This window comes from Chinchilla lanigera, unplaced genomic scaffold, assembly GCF_000276665.1.
Source record: "Chinchilla lanigera isolate Chin_1 unplaced genomic scaffold, ChiLan1.0 scaffold00127, whole genome shotgun sequence".
In the NCBI taxonomy this organism is placed as follows: Eukaryota; Metazoa; Chordata; class Mammalia; order Rodentia; family Chinchillidae; genus Chinchilla; species Chinchilla lanigera.
This window is the reverse complement of record NW_004955528.1, coordinates 1,154,767-1,177,384: the sequence shown is the minus strand read 5'-3', so window position 1 is coordinate 1,177,384 and position 22,618 is coordinate 1,154,767. Positions and strand designations below refer to the sequence as shown.

The following is a 22,618-nucleotide window of genomic DNA, read 5'->3' as shown; positions in this document are numbered from 1 at the left end:
GTTCTCTCTCTAACATGCCCACACATGGCTTCACATGGCCAAGTCCTCAGGTACTCTCACCATGCAGCTTACACGAGGTGACAAACACCAAGGTAAATATGGTTCCTCACACAGCCATCTAGCCATCTCCACACTTGCTGGAGGGTGGGACGGGGCAGGCCAGGGGGTCTAGGTGCCCAGGGAGGCTGAGTCAGGCCCTCACAAAGCAGGGGAAGCATGAGACAGCTGATGGTGGCAAATGTGACAGAGCCATGGCTTCAAGGAAGCATCCAAACAGGCAGGAAGGAAAATGAAGAAATGCTGGCAGGCAGAGAAATGACATATTGAGTATGGGGACCAGTGTGTGTTTTGCCCACACACATTTCACCAAGAACATATAAAGGTGAATTTTTTAAAAATATGCTAAGACTGTTAGGAGGTCAAAAGGTCTTTTTAAAAATGCACTGTTAGAACACTGTGATGTGAAGAGAGAATTCAAGTGTAGAATGATTTCTTGACAGGTCCAATCCACATCACACTGGTACCTGGCCCAGGAAAACCTAACAGATTCAAAAGGGAAATCCATTCCTAGTCTTAGTCTATTTCTATCAAGAGCAAGTCTAACATCAGTAAGGGGCCCCACCTTCACTCTCACCTTGGTAAATAAATACTTACAGGCTGGAATATCTTGAGTTTCTTCTTGCCACTGGGGTTTGCAGCTTTCTCAATTCTACCCTTGATCCCCTGATCTTCACTAGACTTTTGTTCTACTGTCCCTATGCTGGTGCAATCTGTGCCATCCACACTTGCAGATCTGTATCGAGTTTCCTGCTCATCAGTGGTTTCTGAATTTGTATCTTCCTGCACTTGCAGGATCGTGCAGTTCGGGCAGATGTAATCCTCCCCATTCCTCTCCAAGAGCCGCCCTCGAGCCTCAGAAATGCCCACGCAGTCGCCATGGAACCATTCCTCACAGCGGTCACAACAGATCATGAACCTAAGATGAGAAAATGATGGAATAATGGAGCGATGACAGTCACTTCCCAACACACTGCAAGCCCAAACCGGGCTAATTAATGGAAAACTGATTATGAATAATGTGAAAAAAAGTACTGAATTTAATTCCCAATCATATTAATTTCATTGCTGTTTTGACCAGAACTTTAATAATGAATTAGAGGCTTACCTGTGTATCTTCATCCAACAGCACTAACAGCATTATCCCCCCAACAAGCCCACACCCCAGCAGCACCTGGCACCCAGTCCGTCCTAGCCCAGGGCACACTGGGTGCAGTCAGGGTCTCTGTAGGAAGGAGCTGGGTGGAGCATCACTCTCCCATAGCGATCTAGGATGGCACAGGGCTCTTGCCACCTGCACAGTAGCCAATTGATACACATGGGCTCCTGTGACCTGAGGTAGTGACCTCTTCCTCATTCCCGCTGGACACCAATATGTAAACAGCACCGTGGAAAGGACAGCAAGAGGCAGCCACTTCTGTACGTTGTTTCTTTCCACACCTGGATCAGTGCATCTTTATCAAATGAAACAATTGCTAATGCAGCCCAGTTTGGGAATCTGTTAATATCCAAACAAATGGAAAATTCTGTCCACCCATTTTTTCCCCCACATTCCATCCAATTTTATGCCTGGCTTTTCACTAAAAGTGAGCAGCAACTTTACTTCCATAACTTTGACCCACCTGTTATTGTGAGGCTGGCGGCAGATGCAGTACAAGGCGTTGGGGTCGTAAACTTCACTATCGGGCTTAGGTTTGCCCACATCCCCGGGGTCTTCATCTTTAGGTTCCTGAGCCACTGTGCCCTCCGATTCACTCTCTCTGTCATCTTTTGCTTCCTGGTTCACAGGCCCCTCGCCAGCGTCAGACTCCTGCTTACAAGGTGGCACATCATGGCCAGTTCCTCCCACTTCGACCTCCACAGTGTCAGTTGAGTCCTCTTCTCGTCGCTTCTTTCTCAGGCGATTCAGGACACCCTTCAGGGGCCTCTCTGACGGTTCTTGTTCTCGCTTTCTTCGGAGACGATTCTGAAGTTCTTTCAAAGTGAGCCCATCACTGTCACTGTCGGAGGTGTCACCTTGCTCATCCCCTCCTTTGGCCTTTTCAGAAGAGGCTGGGTGTTCCTTCCCTCGCTTGGAACCAGATGCAGGGACACTTTTTATCTCAGAGTTGCTCTCAACACTACCTTCCGAGGCGCTTTCCACATCTGTGACTGGACAGGATGCTGCCTCCCCAGAATCCTCAAGGCAGACAGGTGCGTTCTTTCTTCCTCGGCGTCGAACTGTGGTCAGGAACTCTTCCACTCTCTCAGTGCGCTTTGGCTGCCTCCCGCTGCGGCGCAGGGAGAGGCTGTGTGGCTGCTGCTCAGCAGGGTCCACCTCAGTGTCACCAGCACCTTCACGCTTAGCGATTGTTGTTCTCCGGAATCCCCAGGTCTTCCTGAACTCTTTACTTGTGGGTTTAATAGCTTTAGGTGCTTCCTCATTGCTCTGGTCCCCTGGATCATCCATACCTAGTGTAAAAGGTAACCACAACATGACCCACAGACCACTGAGGCACTTCATCACGTGCATGACAGGGCACCTGCTCAAGGGAAATATGAACAGCACTGAAATGGAACAGGTTTCTACTCACAAAATTCGACCTGTACATAAATGATGCACTTCTGATCTTGTTTTCTATGCTGTGGTTGAGACAACTCCAGGTGAGTCATCAAATTCAGTGATACAGCAAATGCTTAGTAGGAAAAAAATCCAGCCAGCAAATCCAATGTACAATGTCCCCACTTAACTTTCAGGACCAAGCTCTACCAAGTAGATAGGAAGCAATGAAGCAAGCACTAGGCCATGCAGGGTGAGTACTCCACCATCACAACGAGGCTGGATGACACCTGGGTGGCACTTAAAAGCCACATCCATCCAATAGCACTTGATGTGTTACCAGTCTGGCAGTGCCCATGAGCATAAGGGATACAGTGCTGTGCTACTTCTATGTGTAGCTACCAGAGGACTGGCCAAGTATCTCTTAGGCTTCCAAGCTCTAACTCTGGACACCCTCACACAGAGCCTGGCTTTGGTGGTGGGTGGGGATGACACACTGTCTCAGACTCTGCAAACCAGCCTGGTTACTGGTGAGTGTGTAGTCAGCTCCATGACTATTAAATGACGGGACAGCCCACTCCTGCTGCAACCTGGGAGCCTAACAGCTTCAGACTTTAGTCTTTTTTTTAAACTGAGAATTGAACTCAGAACCTCATGTTTAGTAGGCAGGTGCTATGCCCTGAGCTATACCCCAGTCCTCAGGGTTTAGTCTTCATCTCTGTTTCATTTTCTCCCTAAACCGCTAAAGACGTGCCAAACTTTTTATTTTTGTTTATAATGATAAAACTGAAGATAGTATATATCTGGAGAATTCTTCCCCAAGCTTTCCATGCTTTAGTTATGTACAAACACAAATTATGACTCTGAGCTTTTATACCATGTTCCATCTCAGGGAAAGGCATGGTATAAAACAAAAAGTCCCCAAATGCAAAATACATGAAATTTAAAATGGCAACCTTGCTGGGTATGCAGTTACAGAGCTGGTACTAGACTTCACCAAGAACAGGATGTGGGTGCAGTCCCCGACCTCTAAGACCCAAAGAATCACATGCAGAGTGGGGCGGGGGGCGTGGGGGGAACGACACACAACCACGACGACCCACCCCTGCTGCCACCGGGATGGCTTTCTTGAGGAAGACTTTTCCTCTACAATACTTAGCTCTCATCAAAGAGAAAATATACAATATGCTTACATATAAGCACTAATAAAAAATCAATGGTAAAAAGAAGAAGCACTGAATCAAATTCCTAACAGTTCAATATTCACGTAATTACTTCCAGCTAACATTTATAGTATTGAGAATGCTACAACAGATTGGTTTATTTACAAACAATGTTACTTTAATAGTTGGAAATGTAAAACTTATGTTGACACTTTGATGCTACTGTTGAACAGTATTGGTGCTTTACCTCCTTATCACTGATAGCCTGGACACTGCTGAAATCCTAAACACAACACAAAACCTGGCTGATGAAGCCGCTTGGTCCTGCCGTTGGCCAGGTCTCAGCACACTGCAGTCAGTCACTACTCAAGAGTGAGAGGATTCAAACTTCCAGCAACCTAAACAGTCTAAAGGCTGCTCCTGGGGTGAGCTCCTACAGGAAAAGAAAAACACGTTATAGATCTTTTAGATATGGAACTGAACCACGCACCAATAAAAAAGAAAAAAAAAAAAGAGATCAAACTTTCCAAGTAATCCCTTACTGCAGTGACTCACACAGACAGCTGAAGAGTCAGGAAAACACTCCCAGCGGGGTCTTTTAAGGACTCAGCCCCAAAGGCAGATAAGACTAGTAAACTCAAGAGGCAGCCCAGTCTACAAAGGAGTCAGGCAGTAGCTGAGAGAACAGGGCTCAAGGACTGGTATTAGGGCACCAGTTTCTTTCCAATTATGAGCCCACTTCTGGACCCAGCTCAGTGAAAGCCAGCACTGACTGAAGAATCATGTTCATAAAGTAGAAAGGCTGAATAACAAAATTGTGTATATATTTACTTAAAGATTCTTAGTAATCCACCTCAATCATTATTTACTGAAAATCTAACAAATTAGGAAGATGTGTTCACATTTACTAATAATGAACACAATATACTTCATTTACATGTGTTTAAAGAACATTTTTTCTACAGCCTCTGTGAAATACCCTAGTTTAAACACTAACTCAAGATTCCTTTGTTTCAACAAAAGAGGAAGAAGGAAAAAGATTCCTGTTTCTAGCCAGGTTCTAAATATTTATCTTTTTCAGTACAGTGGCCCTAGTACATGTGTTCCTAAACACATCCCTGTATCTTACCTCTTCCTTTCCCTGGCTCTAACTTCCATCTTCCCTACTGACCCAACACAAATGAGACACTGTCCCTTTAAAGGGACAGTGACCATGCAGACCTCAGTGTTCTCTGTGATTATCCACAAGATGCCATCATAATAACATCATCTCACCCATGCAGGAAACCTATCCTCCAAATAACTATTTCAAGAGTTCAGAAACCACTTCTCAGAGAAAACTAGAAATAAACACTTGTATTTCCCAATACACTGCACTGATTAAAAACAAATATTCTTAAGAATGAAAATCCATTTTGAAGAAGTTTAGGACTGGGGATGTATCTTAGTGGTAGACTGCCTGCCTAGCATGCAACAGGCCCTGTGTTCGATTCTTAGCACACACAAAAAAGGTAGCGGGGTGGGATATCAATGTATATGCTAATCTGAGAAATAAAAGATTTTTCTAACATGGGTTCTCAAAAACTAATTTGTAAAGAAAAAGATTTGTTTCTGTTAAGCAGAGTGACATAAAGGACTTTTGGAACAGATCAGATCAATTTATGTCTAAAATTTTCACTTTATGATTTCACCAATACAGAAATATCAAACAAAATTTTACTTAGCTGGTGAAATATGAATACGTATATTCCCAGGTATGGTGGCACACTCTTATAATCCCAGCACTTGGGAGGCTGAGGCAGGAGGATTGCTTGAGTTCAAGGCCAGCCTGGGCTACAGAGTTCATGCCCAGCCTTAACTACATAATGTTTAGACCCTGTCTCAAAAAACCAACAACAACAATAAAAACAAAGTAAAATACATGCATAAGGCAGAAAGGGAAAATTGTAAGTTTCTAACACAACCGAGTGTGTAATTCTGAACACTACACAGCACATTACAAAAGAAATGTGGTCACAAAGCTGTAATCATATCATAGTAATACTAACTTCTCTCCAGATAGAAAGAGAAACATGGGCCTCCCTGCACTTGGAAAAGTGAATGAACTACAGTTTCATCCCAAATGTACTGCACTTACAAGTGTTTCAAAATGTTTCTAAGTACATTACTTCTTACCCTAAACACTGTTCCTACTTGACTAGAAGTAGGGATAATGCTATGAAACTTTAGTTTGAAAATTTATATATATAAACCAACACTTTCCAACAACTCTGCTACCAACATAGCCTGCCAGGTGACTTAATGCCAACCAACTACATGGCTGACAAACACATCAAGAACAGGCTATTATACTTTTCAAGTTGCAGTTCTCAAGCCTCTTGGTCTTAGGCCCCTTTATATTCTTAAAATTTGAGAATCTGGCTGGGTACATTGGTGGCATTCTTATAATCCCAGCCAACTGGAAGCCTGAGGCAGAAGGGTCATAAGATGGAAGCTATCCTGGGGAATTTAGCAAGAGTCTTAAAAAATAAAAGACTGGAGATGTACCTAAGGGGTGGGCAGTGGGTGCTGAGAATTCCAAAGGGCTTTTATCTGAGATCTACTGGTATTTGAAGAATTAAATGCTTAATTTATCTATTTAAAAATAAATCCATTGAACTTTATAGCCCCAGCACTCTGGGAGGATGACAAGCTGGAGCCCAGCCTGGGCAACTTAAAGACACAGTGAGACTCTGTCTCAAATAAAAATAAAAAACAGGTTGGTGATGTAGCTCAGCATGAACGCTCAGATTCAATCCCCAGTACTACCACCACAAAACAACCAAGCAAGTAAATAAATGAATGAGTTTTGAGAGTGGTGCTGTTTTATATTTTGCTCATCTCTAATAGAAAATAGTTGAATTTTCATATGTGCTTCTGAATTCTATTACTGCTATGTGTGGTTCTGGTTGAAATATCTGAAAAAAAAAAAAAAAAAAAAGCCCAGCCTTACATAGATATGCCTTCGGAAAGTGAAAGCATACATAAAAGTTTCATAAGTTAACTGCAACATGGCCTCTAAAACTAGATCAACGAACTTTTTTACTTTCTTACATTAAAACTCACTACTCTGTCTTGCATGTCAAGTGTTCCTTTTACCTATGTTTGTGGGTCATTCAGAAAATACTGGTTCACTGAGTTGTAAGGAGAAAATGCCGAAGAAATGCATTCATTAATGTTGGCTCAGATCTCACCAGAGTTACTGTTTAACTCTTGGGAAGTCATTAAGCTCAAAGTGGCACACACAATTTTTTCAATATTCTAATTTTTGTTGTAAAGTGCAAATTTTATCTTGAGTAACAAATACTGTAGTTGCTTTCCTTGAGACTTACAATATTCATTTTGGAGAAAATGCCTGCCAAATACTGAGCTAAAAGCTGCAGTCAGTCTGCTCTTTCAAGATGGCTGGCTCAGCTCCTAGATCTGGCCCGCCCCCAAGGGCTCCTCCTGGGGCAGTCACCCCGAGGAGATGCTGAAGCTCTTTGGATGGACTTGCCATTTTTTTAGAGAGAAGGTTAAGTGTACATCTGAGGATTAAGATATAATAAAATACCTTTTACTGCTTCATTGAAAACATTCATTGGTAACAGAAACCAGCACATAGTGTGTTAAAGGCCCAGTGCATCCTGGAAGAAGCACAGAGTGCCTCTGTCCACATGTGTGTGAATGTCAACTCAGGGGGAAAGGCTACAATGCTAGACTATTACTGTGGGAAGTTTTGGTCTCCTAGCTCCAGAGATAGTTTTGGGGACCTCAAGGGGTTTATGGAACACTCCTAGAGGATTGTGGCTGCTATTTCTACTAGTTTAAGAATACACTAGGTATGCCCAAAGCAGTAATACCATCTCTGCTACATGTCAAGAGACTTCAAACATGTCAAGAGACTTCCTCTACCATAACCTTCAAACTCCCCAACTCAGCTGCCACAGCGAATTTTTAAAAAACTAAGTAAAACATAGCCTCCAAAAATTTTAGTTACATCTTATTTTTTCAAAAGCTTTTTTAGTGATATACAACTTTATAACCACTATACATGTGAAAGTTTAGCTGTTACCACTCTAATGCTGATGGAAGTAAAGTAATAAAATCATGTCCATTTATTTTATTTTTGTTTGCTTTTGAGAGAGGGTCTCACTACGTAGGGCAAGCTGATTTGAACTCATGGCGATCCTCCTGCCTCAGCCTCTCATACACTGGAACCAAGCCCAGCAGCATGTCCATTTAAAGACGTCTGACTCCAGAAATTTAAGACCACCAATTTTTTTAAATGGTACTGGGGATTGAACCTAAAGCCTTGGTCATGCTAAGGAACTACATCTACTACTGAGCTACATCTACACCCGCTCCCTTTTCTTTTGAGGCAGGTCTTGATAAGTTGCCCAGGCTACCCTCTAACTTGTGATCTCCTGCCTCAACCTGAGTTGCTGGGAATATAGGTGTGTACCACCACACTTCAATGAGACTAATTTCTTAGTGACCAGTCTCTGAGACACTAAATACAATCACAATTAAGTTCCTATACTCATGCCACAGGCAACCTTAGGAAATCAGCCCTAACGTCTACAGGGTTAAGTGTATATGCTGCTCTATTTGATGCCAAAACATGATTTTTCAAACAAATTTTCCCCTGAAACAATATTCAAAACTAATAAGAATATGCCTAAAAATTTTAAGACAATCTTCTGAAATGCAAAAATCTTCATACACTATTGCCATCAGCAGTAAGCTGCCTGTGGCCCACAAGACAGCTGCTACAGGTTGCTCTTCTCTTCCTGAAGACCCCACATTTGCCACAACAAAAGCTGTGCTTGTCCACATAGCTGAGAGGTTTAAGCCAGAAGGGAAACTGAGACCCAAGTTTTCATTTATTTTAGCATCCATACCTATCTGACTCAACTATACAAACTGCATTTAAATCCTTTAGATGTTAATTCAAAGTTTTGCAATTTAACAAATCAGTCATTAAAATTATTCCAGTGAAACAACGTTATATAATGAACTTCTTATGAAGAAAATAGAGGGCAGTCTATGGCCATACCACCCTGAACGCGCCCAGATGTGCCCCATCTCATCTGATCTTAGAAGCTAAGCAGGGGTGGGCCTGGTTAGTACTTGGATGGGAAAATAGAGAAGGAAAAAACAATCTATCAACAACTTCATGTAGGGGGCTGGAGACATAGCTCAGTAGCACAGCACCTGCCTGGCAAGTGTAATGTCCTGAGTTTGATTCCCAGCGGGGTGGGGGCGGGGAGGGGGGCATGCAAACAAATAAAAAACCCAACCTCATTTGTTCTAAATTTCTTAGGTGTTATTGCTTGTGAGGGTTAAGCTTAACTGGTAACCTGACTGGCCTGGGAGCCACTTAAGGGATTAGTAAAGCTTATTTCTGGGTGTTCATGGGTGGGTAAGGGAGGCTTTCCACTGGGGTCTGTATCTAGTCTCTGGTCTCTTCCTCTCTGGGGCTCTTTTCCTGTACTCTGCTGCTGGCCTCCATAAACTAAATGGTTTTGCTCCACCATGATATTTCTGCCTTGGGGCCAGCTAACCATGGACTGACACCTCTGTGACAGTAAGCCAAAGAGCTTCCTTTATGGTGTGGGGATCATGTACTTTGTCCAGCAATGAGAAAGCAAATACTGATATACAGATAGCAAAACCTGTTAAGAGAAAAACACCTGTGGACTGATGACTTAGCCAGGCCCGGTTTGAGGCCTCCAAACTTAAATCTCCTAAGTGGCTACCTATGTTAGGCTTTCCTGTCTCTTACATATTAACCCAGAGATGCCAAGATCCTGGGTCAGAGTGCCTATTACTCTTAATGGAAGGTCACCTTTGAGCCTCAGGAATCATTGCTGTATTCAAGAAGTTGTGCTCATCAGGAAATACGGTGTCCCTAATGTGTTTCTGGGGTGAATGCCTCATTCGCACGTCTGTGTGGGCTCACAAAAGATCCTTTCACAGACATATCTAGGACAACCCTACAAGCAAAACCTGCAATTCTGGGTCCTGCAGCTGTTAGTAATTTGGATCATCCAGGAGTCTCCCTTCCACTCCCTACTTGCTATCCTATGCTTTTATGTCCACTTTGTACGGGCTCCAAGCAGTGTTGGTTATGGATGTAAGTCCCTGTCCCTCGCAACACCTAGGAATTTGCCATTCTGTTCTTTTTAGCTGGCCCCATCAGAGACCTGAACTGATCTATAGCCCCAGATGCAAGCTATTCTCAGCCCTTGTACAGCCTGTTTTCAGTGCTGCAATAGTTGGAATCCAGGGAGATTCTGTGATACATGAAAGCACAATGTACAGTAAATACAAAGTGCCATTTCATGCTCCCAATTCCAGGGTCATTCCCATGCTGGAACTTCCATAAAAGGCTACAGAAGGAACCCTGGCCTCACCCTGAATCCCACTATCAAGTCTCATGTTACTTTGGGAAGAGGCGGTACCAGAACACCATTTGCACTGGTAGCAATAACTCACTTTTTCTATACTTTTCCCAAAAGACAAGAATTTGTTTAAGCTAGTAAACACAGTTCAAAAACACTACCTATTCTTCATAAACATGATCTACTTTCCAGGTATTTAAAATCAACTATTTTTTTAAACTCTTACTTTTACTACAACTAAAAGTATTTTTAATCATTATTGAGAGCAGTGGCTCTCGAATAGTGGTCCAGAGCCTTTTCAGGTCCACAGATCAAAGCTATCTGCCCAACACTCAGATATTATGTGCCCCCTTCACTATCAGTTCTGAGAGTTTTCCAGAAGCTAAGTGATAGTACCACTTCAAGTGGGAACAGGCGTGAAAATCCAGTTGTCAGTTAAACCACACATAGATTTGTAGGAACATAAATGTTGCCTTCTTGTTACTTAAGACTTGAAAAGTAATTTCCAGCAGGGCGTGGTGACGCATGCCTACAATCCCTGCACTCAGGAGGTTGAGGCGGGAGAATCGCTGCAAGTTCAAGACCAGCCTGGGTTACAAAGTGAGCTCAAGGCCAGCCTGAACTGCATAGCAAGACCCTGTCTCAAGAAAAGTAATTTCCATAAAATGTTACTTATGGGAATATGCAAGAGCTTATTTTAAGTAGAAGTGTTTAAAATGGGTAAAAAATTTACATGAATCTTTATGTCAACATGGTACCAACAGATATACCCTAAACAAACAAAAGTCCTTTGGGGTCCCCAGAGGTTTTCAGGAGTCTAAAGAAGTCCTGAGTTCTTTTTGCAGTTAGCCGGTGTTTGGTCATGGAGGAGAGTTCCAGGGATGTGACTTGAAAAGGGTGCCCCTCATTGTGCCCTTTTCATCCAGTGAGTAATCATCCAAAGACAGTAATGAGCAGAACTGCTTCAGTGCTGCCTTTCCCCAGCTGCTTCTGCCTGTCTCATTCAGTTTCACCTGATTCCTCAGGTAGCGGCCTTTGATGACTGTCACCTAAGTTCAGGTTAAGCCTTTTCTATAAGCACTTGCTCTCTGAGGTGGAGTTGCATTTTAGGAAGCCTCACAATCTTGAGCCACAGCCTAAGGCACCTTGAAAACTCAAAAGTCAGGAATTAACCTTGTACTTCAGAAGGAATTTTCTGCCCTTCCCTGGGAGTGGCAGAGGTCAGTTTTCTTTGTTACTGGGTTGGGGTTTAAGTGGAAAAGTTCCAAGCTTAACACAAAAGAGTTGTGGCACAAATAGCAGATTTTGTTTCAACTTTTATAGATCCATGCACAGTTGATTTTGATAGTCAACGCTGTTTAAGAAGCAACTTGAGATGGGCATGGTGGTGCACACCTGTAATTCCAGCACTCGGGAGGCTGAGGCAGGAGAATTGTTGTGAGTTGGGAGGCCAGATTGGGCTACACAAATGAGTTCAGGCTAGCCTAAACTAGCCTGAATTGCCTCAAAAAGACAAAAAAAAAAAAAAAAAAAAAAAAAAAAAAAAAAGCAACTTCCTGGAACTCATCATTACAGCACAGGTAAAACAAGTTTGGAAAAAAGATGCTTCTCTACTGAAGAGAAAAACACTTTGCCTTATCATAAAAGAGAAAACACTCCTGTTTTAAAATTATAATCTAACAAATGCAGAGAGTACTAGGTTCTGCATAAGCTTTTCCATGGGGATGAGAGCCCAAGGCTTCTCAGGGGACAAGTCCTCTTGATGTAGGTTGGGTCCCTAGTATTGCCCCTGCAGACAGCAGTGCCCATCCCCCAGCACCACAGCAAAACTTTCCTCCACCCCAAACATAGGAAAGGTTCCTTGGTGAAGCAGAGGGGTGGGGGCTCAGTCTGTGAGTCAGAGGTCAGGTTTTAAGTCCCCAATCCCAGCTGCAAACACACTGGCAAATCCATTGGGCTGCACTTTCCTATTTGTGAATGGGGATAACGCCTATTTCCTAAAAGGTTTTCTGAAACAATATCGGGTCAAGTACCAAATCAGCACCACACCTGCCAAGTGCACAACAAATGGTCAATGTCACCCACCAAAATAACAGTACCTCCATGTTGGAAAGGGTTGAGGGGGCCTTCAAAGATGAGTTTGACAAATATTTACCAAAAGCCCCTTAAGGACAGGTAACTGAGCAAGTGTCATTCCTCTCCTCAGAGAGAAGCTAGGATTGCTTCCCTGATTTAACACAAATTTATGGGGTACGCATAGCCATTTTCCCAAAAAGTGACAAAATGAACACAACCTAATGACAAACTAATGTTCTTCATCACATAACTAGCTAAAAATAAATAAATAAATAAAAATTTAAAAAAATCCACACAACAGAATTCTGTAAGCCCTAAATTAAAGGATAATGCATCTCAACATTCAGTGTCATGACAGTTCCACAACACTTGAGTCACAAGAGTGGTGACAACAAGCCCACAGAGAGGCCGCATTCTCTAAGCACTCCCAGCCACACACAATTGTGTTTATAAAAGCTGTAATGTGGGGCTCCTTTCTGGGGTTTTTAGTTTCTATTTTTTACATATTGTTTAAACTTCCTAATATGTATTATCTCTAACTGAAACACACTAAAGTTGCCTTCAGCTTGGAAAAAAATTGATTAATCTTTTCATAAAGGTATATTAACCCTCTTATCAGCATCTGAAAAACAGAACCCCAGCACCTAAGTTTGACACCTAAAGAGAGAAGCAGAAGTATCTGTTCTATAAATTACTCACAAGATAATTATTGCCGAGTGATAAGTTTTATAATCATGGCTATATACTTCTTTAAAATTATGTACAACTACCTATTCAGTTTCCCTTATTGACTTCCCCTCAAAATTACTTCTCAAAGTAAAATGAAGCCTGGGCAATATGGACTGTCTCACAGGCAAGAGTGTGCACTCAGACAACATGAGCTCAATTAGACTTTGCGCTTTGCCCTCTTTCCTGATGAACATGTTAAAGTTGGCCGGATGGGGTTAATATAGCATTTGTAATTGAATTAGCACACCGATTCGATACCAACCATTACCATATATCCACAGAAGAGCCTACCATTTAAATAAGAAATTCAAAGGGGAGAGTCCTTAACAGAAAACTTTAATGGACTTGAGGGTCCACCAGGCATATGATAAATAGGGCCCTGGACATGGGTTACAGTGCAGGGATCTAAGGGCAACAGAGAGCAGGCCAGTAAACACGTTCATCTCTGCTCTTCAAGAGCCAAACGGAAGTTACATGGTATCACTGGACAAGCACACAACGCAAAGGAAAGAATGTCCTGTTAAAAACATGAATGAAAAGCAATTCTTTGGAACTGAGCACCCCCCGCCCCCCGGGAATAAGTACCCTAAGGCCTAGAAAGTGGCACCAACCACAAAACTTGACACAGAGAAAGTGAGTCAAAGTCCCAATCAAGCCCCACAGGAGGACAACTCCACTTTGTCTTCCAGGGCCACCGGAACCATACAAAGCACAGCAAGCGCTAGTAAACCCCACCGCACCAGGAAGGAAAGGGCTGGTCATGAGTGGGGACGCCAGTTTGTGCCCCTTTTCCTCACCAAACCACAACTCCTTTGCCGGAACTGAAACACGTATTAGTAAGGGACATCTTTTGGTGGAGAACTAGAAGAAAATTAAAGATAAAAGAGGGCAAAAGAGATTGTTCAGGGTAACCCCTGAGGCTGAAATTCTGCCTCTAGGGCTGGGGCTGAGTCCTCCCCTGCAACCTTACTGAGGTATCCACGCTGGGTTTAGAATGCGAAAACAATGACCCAATTACACTGACGTTTTGAACTCTAAGGAGGCCGAAGAGCTCGAGACTCTAGGGTGGGCGAGTTAGCAAAATACATTTAAGGAGGGCTGGGCGTGCCTCCCTCCCGGAGACCCGGGCCCCCCGCGTCCGCCCCGCCGCGGGCTGCGAGGTGGCTCAAGCGCACGCGGCCCTGCCCGCGCAATGTCGCGGCTCCGAGCCACCTCTCTACCTTCAGGGCTGGGGGCAAACGCTGCACGAACGCGGCCGTAACACCGGCCCGTGATTCAGCGGAAACCCGGGCACGCTGGCCGTCCAACCCGAGCTCTTTCGCTGAGGGCGCCAACCCCAGCGCCGGCCGCCTACCCAAAACAGGCCGGCCGCGACCCCCGCCCTCGAGAACGCCGGCCGCCGCCCGCGCGCCAGGCCGCACCCGCTGACCCGCGGCCGCCATCTTCTTGGCGGGAGCGGCGGTGCGCGGACTCGGATCCCATCCACCGGGCTCAAAGCCGGCCCCGCCCCGCTCCGGAGCACGGCCCGCGCGGCGCCCGCCCCTCTGCCGCCCCTGGGAACACTCACCGCAGGCCGCCAAGGTCCCACAGCCATTTTCTGAGCCGCGGCGGGGTTTGAGCAGTTAGCCGCGCGACGGGCGGAGGCCAGTGAGACGCTGCTGGCTAGAGCGGCGCCCTCGCGCGGCGGGCGGAGGCCGGCCACCGAGCTGCTGAGAGCCTAGAGCGGCAGGCTGCGCCGCCCGCCGAGGGGGCTGGGACAGTAGGCCGCTCGACACGCAGCTGTACTCCGCCCCGCGCGCATGCTCCCGTCGCCCACACCTGCGCCCTTGGCATACTATCGAAGTCCGCTTTGCCCTACACTTAAACTTAAAGATTGCTTCCCCCATCCGGGTCAAGGATTCCCGACCCTGGAGGTTAAAGCCAGAGGTGGAGGTTTCGAGGGGATTCCTCCGAGCGGCTTGGCGGGGTAGGCGCCCCCCGAGGGCCGCTGCAGGGATTGCACGCTGGCTGCGTTTCACATCTAAACGCTCTGAGCGGGTGGGGATGGCACTCCCAGGTGAACACTGCGTCAGAGGCGGGGGCGAAGAGCATCAGGAGGAAAGGCCTGCGTTCCCTTCTGCAGGCCTCACGTTTCACTCCCCCTTCAGCTGCAATTCGCATACGCGGAGCAGCAAGCGGCGTCCAGGTGTCAGGGTTCCCCTTGGACTTTTAGACTCTACTCCGTGCCAGAAACGAATCCTCTACCTCCCCGGCCACGTCCGCCCCACTCAGAACTACGGAACGCAATCCCTGGGCGCGCCTTGCAGCAGGGCATGGGGCTCACACAGCCAGCTCCGAGGCGATCCCAAGTCCCCACGGAGGTGGCGTCCACCAGACATTTACTACCTGGGGGCACTGTGAAGTCTGGTCGGTATAGACATTCCACTTGCTCAGCGCTAACCAGTGTGACGCCCTATTACCTCTGTCCCCAAGGAGCTCAGGAAACATGGGGAGGGACAGCTGGTGCCTCTAGGTGCCGTGGACATTGGCCACTTGCCCTGAGCAAACGGGTTTTGCCCATCCCCACGCCGCTAAAGGCTCCTGCTTCTACGCCTGTGCACCACACGTTTCTTGGAAGAAGGAACCCTTTGGTTTTAGCCCTTCTCCAAGAGCAGAGATGTCCAATCCATTTGTACCCACGCTGCAGAGGCCTCTGCTGCTTCCATGAACCGGGGACTCAGGCAGGTGTGTTTTCGAATCAGCACATCCCAAGACTACAGGCCTCCCAGTTTCTGAGAGGCTCAAAAAAAAAAATGTAGCTGTGGCAGAAGGCTGCCTTTCCAGTAAGGGACTGACTGACTGCAATCTGGCAGGAGAAGCCCGCACACCCCCTCTTTACTGTGCCCCCCATTGAGGCGGGAGGGTTCTGCCCTCAGAGGTGTCGTGGGGAGAAGGGGCTAAAACCAGCTTGAACAGGCAGTGGGGGCCCACACGGAGGGTAAGACTTGGGTAGAGACGCCTCCCGGCAAAGGGCACTCTAAATGGAGCTGATGTGGGGTGCCTCTGCCTAGTGCGTTTCGCTAAGGATCTTTCCCTGGTGCTGGGTATTGAACCCAAGATCTCACATTTTCTAGGAAAGGACTCCACCTCAGTGCTACCCAGCCTTCGGGATCTTAAAGTAAAGCCTTTTAAGTCCTGTGGTCCCGCTTGAAGCTGCGTATTCCGAGACAAAGGTCCCGAAGGAACAGAGGGAAGGGCAAGAAGGAAGCGCAGAAAATGCAGACGCAGCGGAGGGAAGCAGAAAAGCAGGAACCCAGTCTTGCAGGCCGCTGGCTCGCCCCGCGGGGCTGGGGAACTTGGCTCTGGTCTGAGCCCTCCCCGCCAGGGCGCCCACTAGGCTCCTGGGGGAAGAGGCTCTGCTTGAAGCTCCAGTTCTCCTCTTGGCTCATCCTCGATTACCTGCTGTCATCCTCCTGGGAGCGCCAAGAACGCGCCCTCCTAACCAAACGTTTTAAAGGTGAGACCTAGAGGACAAACCACCTCCAGTTGTCTCAAAACTTCCCTAAATGCCCTAATCTACAAAACCCCCAAGCAGCGGCAACGCGCTACGGCGGAGGAGGGTGGCCGCCTATCTAAGGAGCTCGAAAGCGTACCTCCAGCACCCGATAATCCTTTAAAACCGGCCGGCGCTGGACACTCTAGGTGGGAACTCTGGCCCAGCTGACTGTGGACCCCAAAGGCAAACGCCAGCACAGAAGCAGAAGCAGCGAGCGGCTGGCCTGGCAAAGGTTTAGCAGGGGAGGGGCGTGGCGCCGGGCGCCCCACCCACTACCCGCCCCCGAGGTGAGCCTGCCGCGCACCAGGGGAGGTGGGTACCAGCAGAGGCGGGACTCTGCTGAGACGCTGCTCGCTCTTCGCGCCTCCTCCCAGGCCAGGACGAGTCAGAAGGAACCCGGCAGGCTCCCCGGAACTCGCCAGCAGGCCAAGACAGGGCCCGCAGGACTCTTCCCCCGCTGCTCAGGCTCGGACACCCTGCAGCAGGCAACGACAGACCGGGCGGCTCTTGCGTGCCTGCGCCCCCTTAGTCCCGCATCCTGGTCGCCTGGCACTCAGTGCTCTGAACATTTGTGGACTCAGAACAGGTTCGTGGACAGGTAATTACGAGATCCGAGCTCCCTTTACCCCTCGGAGAGAATGCGGGTTCCCAGGGAAAGACAAGCCTAGAGCAGCAGGGGCTTTGTACGGCCACGCAAGGTTGTGTCCAGGACCGCCCCCGCGTCATATTTTAACACATCCACGGATACCAAAAACCCTTGGGTCCGCCATTCTCTTACATAAAAGGGACCCAGCCCCATCTTCCCAAGGGCTTTCAGAAGACTCGATACCTAACAGAATGGAAATGCCGTGTAAACAGAGGTCATGGCTGGGTTAGAAAACAGTGACGTAAAAAAGTTTGCACATGATCAGCACAGAAGCGTTTTTCTGGGTTTTGTTTTTTCTGACTTTTCCATTTTGTTAAGACAGTCTGGACTACAGTTCAGGCTGGCCTCTAACTCTAGGGACCCTCCTGATTCGGGCTCTCCTGTGCCCGAGTTACAAGTGGCCACCACCGTGCTTGGCTATTCCAAACATTTCCACAGTCGCAGAACATGAAAACGGAGGGCCCAACTGAATTTCCTTACTGCTAAAAAACCTTAAACTATTACTTTGTTTTTGAGAAAATGATGAATTTTCATTACTTTCACACTGTGTTAAGACCAACTAACTTTACTTTCGCTTGTCTGTTCTGCTGTGCTGGATGGCGGCGGGGTTCGAATCCAGTTCCTAAAGAACTTGGCCGAAGGTCTACCACTGAATCACACTTCCAGCCTCAAAAATTAAGATGAATCTACTTCTACAGAACAGTCCACTGCAGTCAGATTGGCCACTGCTTCTCAACGCTAAATGGGGAGCAATAATAAACTCTCAGTTTTGCTATCTCAACAAGAAAAAACTTGTTAGTATTGAACCATGCTTATTACTCCTACCTGATAAATGTTTAGTGTTACTCTGGAAGTTTTCAAGTTCAGTGAAAAGTAAATATAGCCAACTTCAAAAGAAAGTAATATTTTAAGAAGTAAACGGAACAAAAAACTGTGTTTCCTATCTGATTGGGGTTTTTCTTGTTTTTTTTTTTTTTTCTCTTTTTGAGACAGGGTCTTGCTATGCAGTTCAGGCTGGCCTTGTGCTCACTTTGTAGCCCAGGCCGGTCTCAAACTTGCAAGGATCCTTCTGCCTCAGCCTCCCACGTGCTGGGATTACAGGCGTGCGCCACCACGCATGGCCTCTGATTGGTTTTATTTAACAGTTTTTAAAAGAGGAATCAAATAAGAAAGCCCCAAAAATGCCATTGAGAGTGTAACAAAAGAGCAGTTTAAGAGTAAGCATTTGTTCTTACAGGCTCATGACTCCAGAGTAGACAGCAAGGAAAAAGGGAGAAACCAGTTCACACCACACTGAATTGCTACTGCTGCGGGTGAGCACAGGGCGAGATGCAGGACTGACTTCCCAGAACAAGGCTCCCAACTTTAAGTCCCGGCACAAGGAGGCAGGTACCACTCTCGGGCCTTTCACACAACCACAGCGCCCTTGGAGTGCCAGCCTCGGGAACAGCACAGACAACACTGTTACAAGCTACAAGTGAAGGTGTTTTCTTCCTCAAATGAACATACAGCACTGTATAAACAGTGATCTTCCAGAGTTGGGATTTTCCTGGAATAGGAATACAGGTAGAGCATCCCTAATGTGAAACCTAAAATGCTTCAAAATTTGAACCTTTCTGAGCTCGCTCATGAAATTCCACTGTTGACCTCATGTGGTGTACTGCTAGGTGCAACTACACTGAAAATATTATATAAAATTATCTTTGATCTATGCACATAAGGTATATATGAAACATAAATGAATTTTGTGTGTAGACTTGGTCTCTTCTCCTGAATATCTCATTATATAAGTGCAAACATTCAAAATCTGAATATATCTGAAATCCAAAACACTTCTGGTTCTAAGCATTTTGGAAAAAGGGACATTCACCCTGATTATACAAATTAACTCCTGCTCTTGCTCAGCTCAAAAAACAAATGGTGGAAGGAAGTCCTCTAGCAGGAAGAGAAGAGGCTCAGCTACGAGGGCAGCAAAAGGACACCTAAAAGGGAACTTCAGTTTTATTCTGACTTTCCACAAAAGCAATGCCCATAAATTACCCTTCCTTTTTTTGTTTGTTGAGACAGGGTCTTGTTATGCAGTCCAGGTTGGCCTTGAAATTACTATGTAGCCTAGGATGGCCCAAACTCCTGGTGATCCTCCTGCCTCAGCCTCCTGAATGCTGGGATTACAGGTGTGTACCCCCATGCCCGGGTGAACTACCCCTCCTATACCAGAATCTTCTTGAGTTCCAAAGTGAACTGCTTCTAAAATTTAGAAACTAGTGTGTCCACAGGAGAAATAAGATCCGTACAAATCTGCCTATGGGAGGTGGGAAACTGGCGATGGTACCTTTTACGGTTATGCAGAGAAATGTTAAACATATAAAAGTTTCTGTCCTTCCAATTAAAAAAAAAAAAAAAAAAGGAAGCATTTAAAGAATAAATATAAGTAGCAGGGCATGGGGTGCATGCCTATAATCCCAGCACTAGAGAGGCTGAGGTACAAGGATTGTTTTGAGTTCAAGACCATCCTGCGCTACCAAGTGACCTCATGGCCACCTTGAACTGCGTAGTGAGACACTGTCTCAAAAAGACAGAAAGACAGACAGACAGACAGAAAGAAAGAAAGAAAAAAAATATAGAGGAAAAAAGGGGGGCCAGGGTGCAATTCAGTGGGAGAGCATTTGCTTAGCATGTGCAGGACCCTGGGTTCCATCCTTAGCACTGCAAACCAAACCAAAGTAAAAACAAAGTAAAAGGGGGGCTGGGGATTTAGCTCAGTGGTACAGCGCCTGCCTGGCAAGCATGAGGTCATGAGTTCGATTCCTGGTACCGGAAAACAAAAACAAAAACAAAAAAAACAAAAAACAAAAGGGAGAGGGTTAAAAAAAAAGATAAAGAGGAAAGAAAACAAAGTCTGCCTTCTCTCCACTCTGTGCTTCTGTCTCCCTGTTGGATATCTGGTCACACAGCTATGCTTATGCGAAGAAACTTAAGACACAAACTGATGCAGCTATGTACATAGTGCGTATGTGTGTTGAGGTATATTGTCTTTTGTTAATTTTAAATGAAAAGATCAAGTCCTAATCCAGTAAGTATGAATCAAACTCTGACCAGCTAGATATGAAGAGCATAATCAAATTTAATATAAAACCATATAGGAACAGTGTGTTGACTGGGTAAATGAAGCAACTGCTATTCAAAAAGATGTCTGTTTGGAATTTCCTACTGGTCCTGGCAGGACTATGCCATTCCCTGACTGCTTCCCCTAACATGCTGGGCCCAGTTTACATCCCAACTTCAGCAGGAGTTAAAGGTTACAAAAAAAGAACAGAAAATTACTCTTACCCAATCAAAATTTATTCAGCAGAACTAAGTAACAATAAAATTTTCCCAACATCTTCACTAAGAAACTTAAAAATAATAAAAAGCTAAGTCAATAAAGACTGGCATATAGGTATTTACTACCTATTAGTGCTATAAGTGCTATTAGTGCTCTGAGCAGGAACAAATATTGGATTTGTAAATGATCCTCAAAAAATCAGGTTTGCTTGGCCAAGTCTCTGAAAGTCTGGGACACTTGAAAATAGAGGCTCATCTTTGGGAGAGTAAAACACAACCACCCACCACAAAAATGTGGTTCTGTAAAACACAGCTGATGCACTGGTATTTCTACATTCTGTAATCTGAATGTTGGAAGCACTATTTAATTCTCAAAATGTCCTTCCCTTTAAAAAAAAACTCATTAATGTTCCTTTAAGACACATACCCTTAATACCACACTTTCAAAATGAAACAGTTCCTCAGGTTCAGAGCCACATGGGCTCGCTGAACTTCGGATTACCAGACCTGGGCCAGGGCGAGTGTGTTTGTTCTGCCACACAGGCTCACCTCTGCACAAGGAGCTTGGCCAGCTGATGAGCCCAGCAGGCTGATGTCTTGGTCAGCTTGGAGGCTGCCTCTGAGGGTAACCAGTGTGGCCTGTCCCTGGACACACATCTCTTTTCTCCTCTCTTTGCTGCAAACATCCTCCAAGGAGACCTCATAAACACGTGGCTGTGGTTACCTTTACCTCCATCTGGATGCACTTAAAACCTAATACACACAAAAATGACCCCACCATTTCTTATCTTCCCCCCAAACCCAGGTACTTCTCTGGTGTTTCCTATTTAGTGGATGATCCCATCCTATAAATCCAAATGTGCCAGCGAGAGGTCTACAACCTCACCTGTCCCGTTAGTGTTTCACGCAATCACTTCTCTCCACAGCTGCTGCATGGCCCTAGGCATCCTCACCTCACTGCTGCTCATTGCAAAGGAACCTTTCTCATTCCCATCACGTCACTCAACTCCTTGCTCTGTCATCAACACCCCAAGTGTCAGTTTTGCTGACCGGCCCCTGCACCTTCCTGCATGACACCACCAATCACAGCTTTTTGAAACTCTAACCTGACACTTTGGGGAGAGCCTTCTAAACCCCTGGTTCTCTGCAGAGCTCTCTGACCACTTCTCTGCTGCCTCAACAGGCAACTTCTTCCTTAGAGACTGTTCGCTGCCATTCTTCTTAGTTCTAGACTTCATCTGCTCCTTAGTCTAGGTCTAGATGTACTTACCAACTCTCAGTTTCAGCTCTGATCTTTCCTTTGAGGTTGAGATACATCCCATAAGCACCTCAGATTCAACATGGCCCACATGGAATTCATCCTCTTCCCCTCCCCTTGTCCCATCTCCTTCTTCATCATGATCATTCCCTTCAGTGGACGCCACCACTTGACCAGCCAGGCTCCATGTGAGCATGGTTCCGGACTTCTCTCCCTTTACGCCCTCATGGACTGCCCGTTTCCCACCCCATTGGAGGTCTCCTTTTTTGTTTTTGCTACTGCTGCTTCTGGTTAAGGCCCTCAGTACTGTTCACTCATTAATTCCTTCATCTACTCACCACATTTATGTCAGGCTCCTACTATGTGCTAGATGCCTCAGCTCTAACCAGGTAGGCCCTTGCCCTCATGAAGCTTACTCTTTTATGGTGAATCATGCCTTACTGTTAGGCAGTCGTGACAAGGGATAAGGTGCAAAGAGCTATAAATGTAGAGTTTAAGATACTAGGTAAGCACAGGAAAAAGCACTATATCCTGCTCTACTTAGGGAATATTTACCATGGAATCTTCATCTCCGTTGAGCAGCTGAGGGAAGCATCTTACACAGGGCTCACCATGTTAGGCCCAGAGACAAGAATGCTTGTTGGAGAGCCACAGAAGGTAGGGACAGTTGGAATATAAAGAGTGTGTAAGAAGTGAGACTTTAGCTGCACTCGTGTTAAGTAGGCAGCTGGAAGCCGGGCATGGTGGCGCGTGCCTGTAATCCCAGCATTCGGGAGGCTGAGGCAAGAGGATCGTTGTGAGTTTGAGACCAGCCTGGGCTACAAAGTGAGCTCAAGGCCAGCCTGAACTGCACAGCAAGACCCTGT

The 22,618-nt window shown here is 45.9% G+C and overlaps 1 protein-coding gene across 7 annotated transcripts in view; it reads right to left on the bottom strand.

Moving 5' to 3' along the window:
* The window catches only part of Dido1 (death inducer-obliterator 1), a 54,166-nt gene that overhangs the window by 29,962 nt on the left and 1,586 nt on the right, over positions 1-22,618 (bottom strand). The window contains exons 1-4 of one of the 7 annotated variants that reach the window (XM_013507449.1): positions 16,622-16,726; positions 4,007-4,192; positions 1,680-2,508; positions 655-976 (exon numbers count right to left, since the gene is read on the bottom strand). In XM_013507449.1, coding sequence (XP_013362903.1) covers positions 655-976; positions 1,680-2,506 — 1,149 coding nt within the window. In that variant the 5' untranslated portion in view covers positions 2,507-2,508; positions 4,007-4,192; positions 16,622-16,726. The other 6 variants (XM_005410006.2, XM_005410010.2, XM_005410011.2 and 3 more) reach the window with 6 other exon arrangements.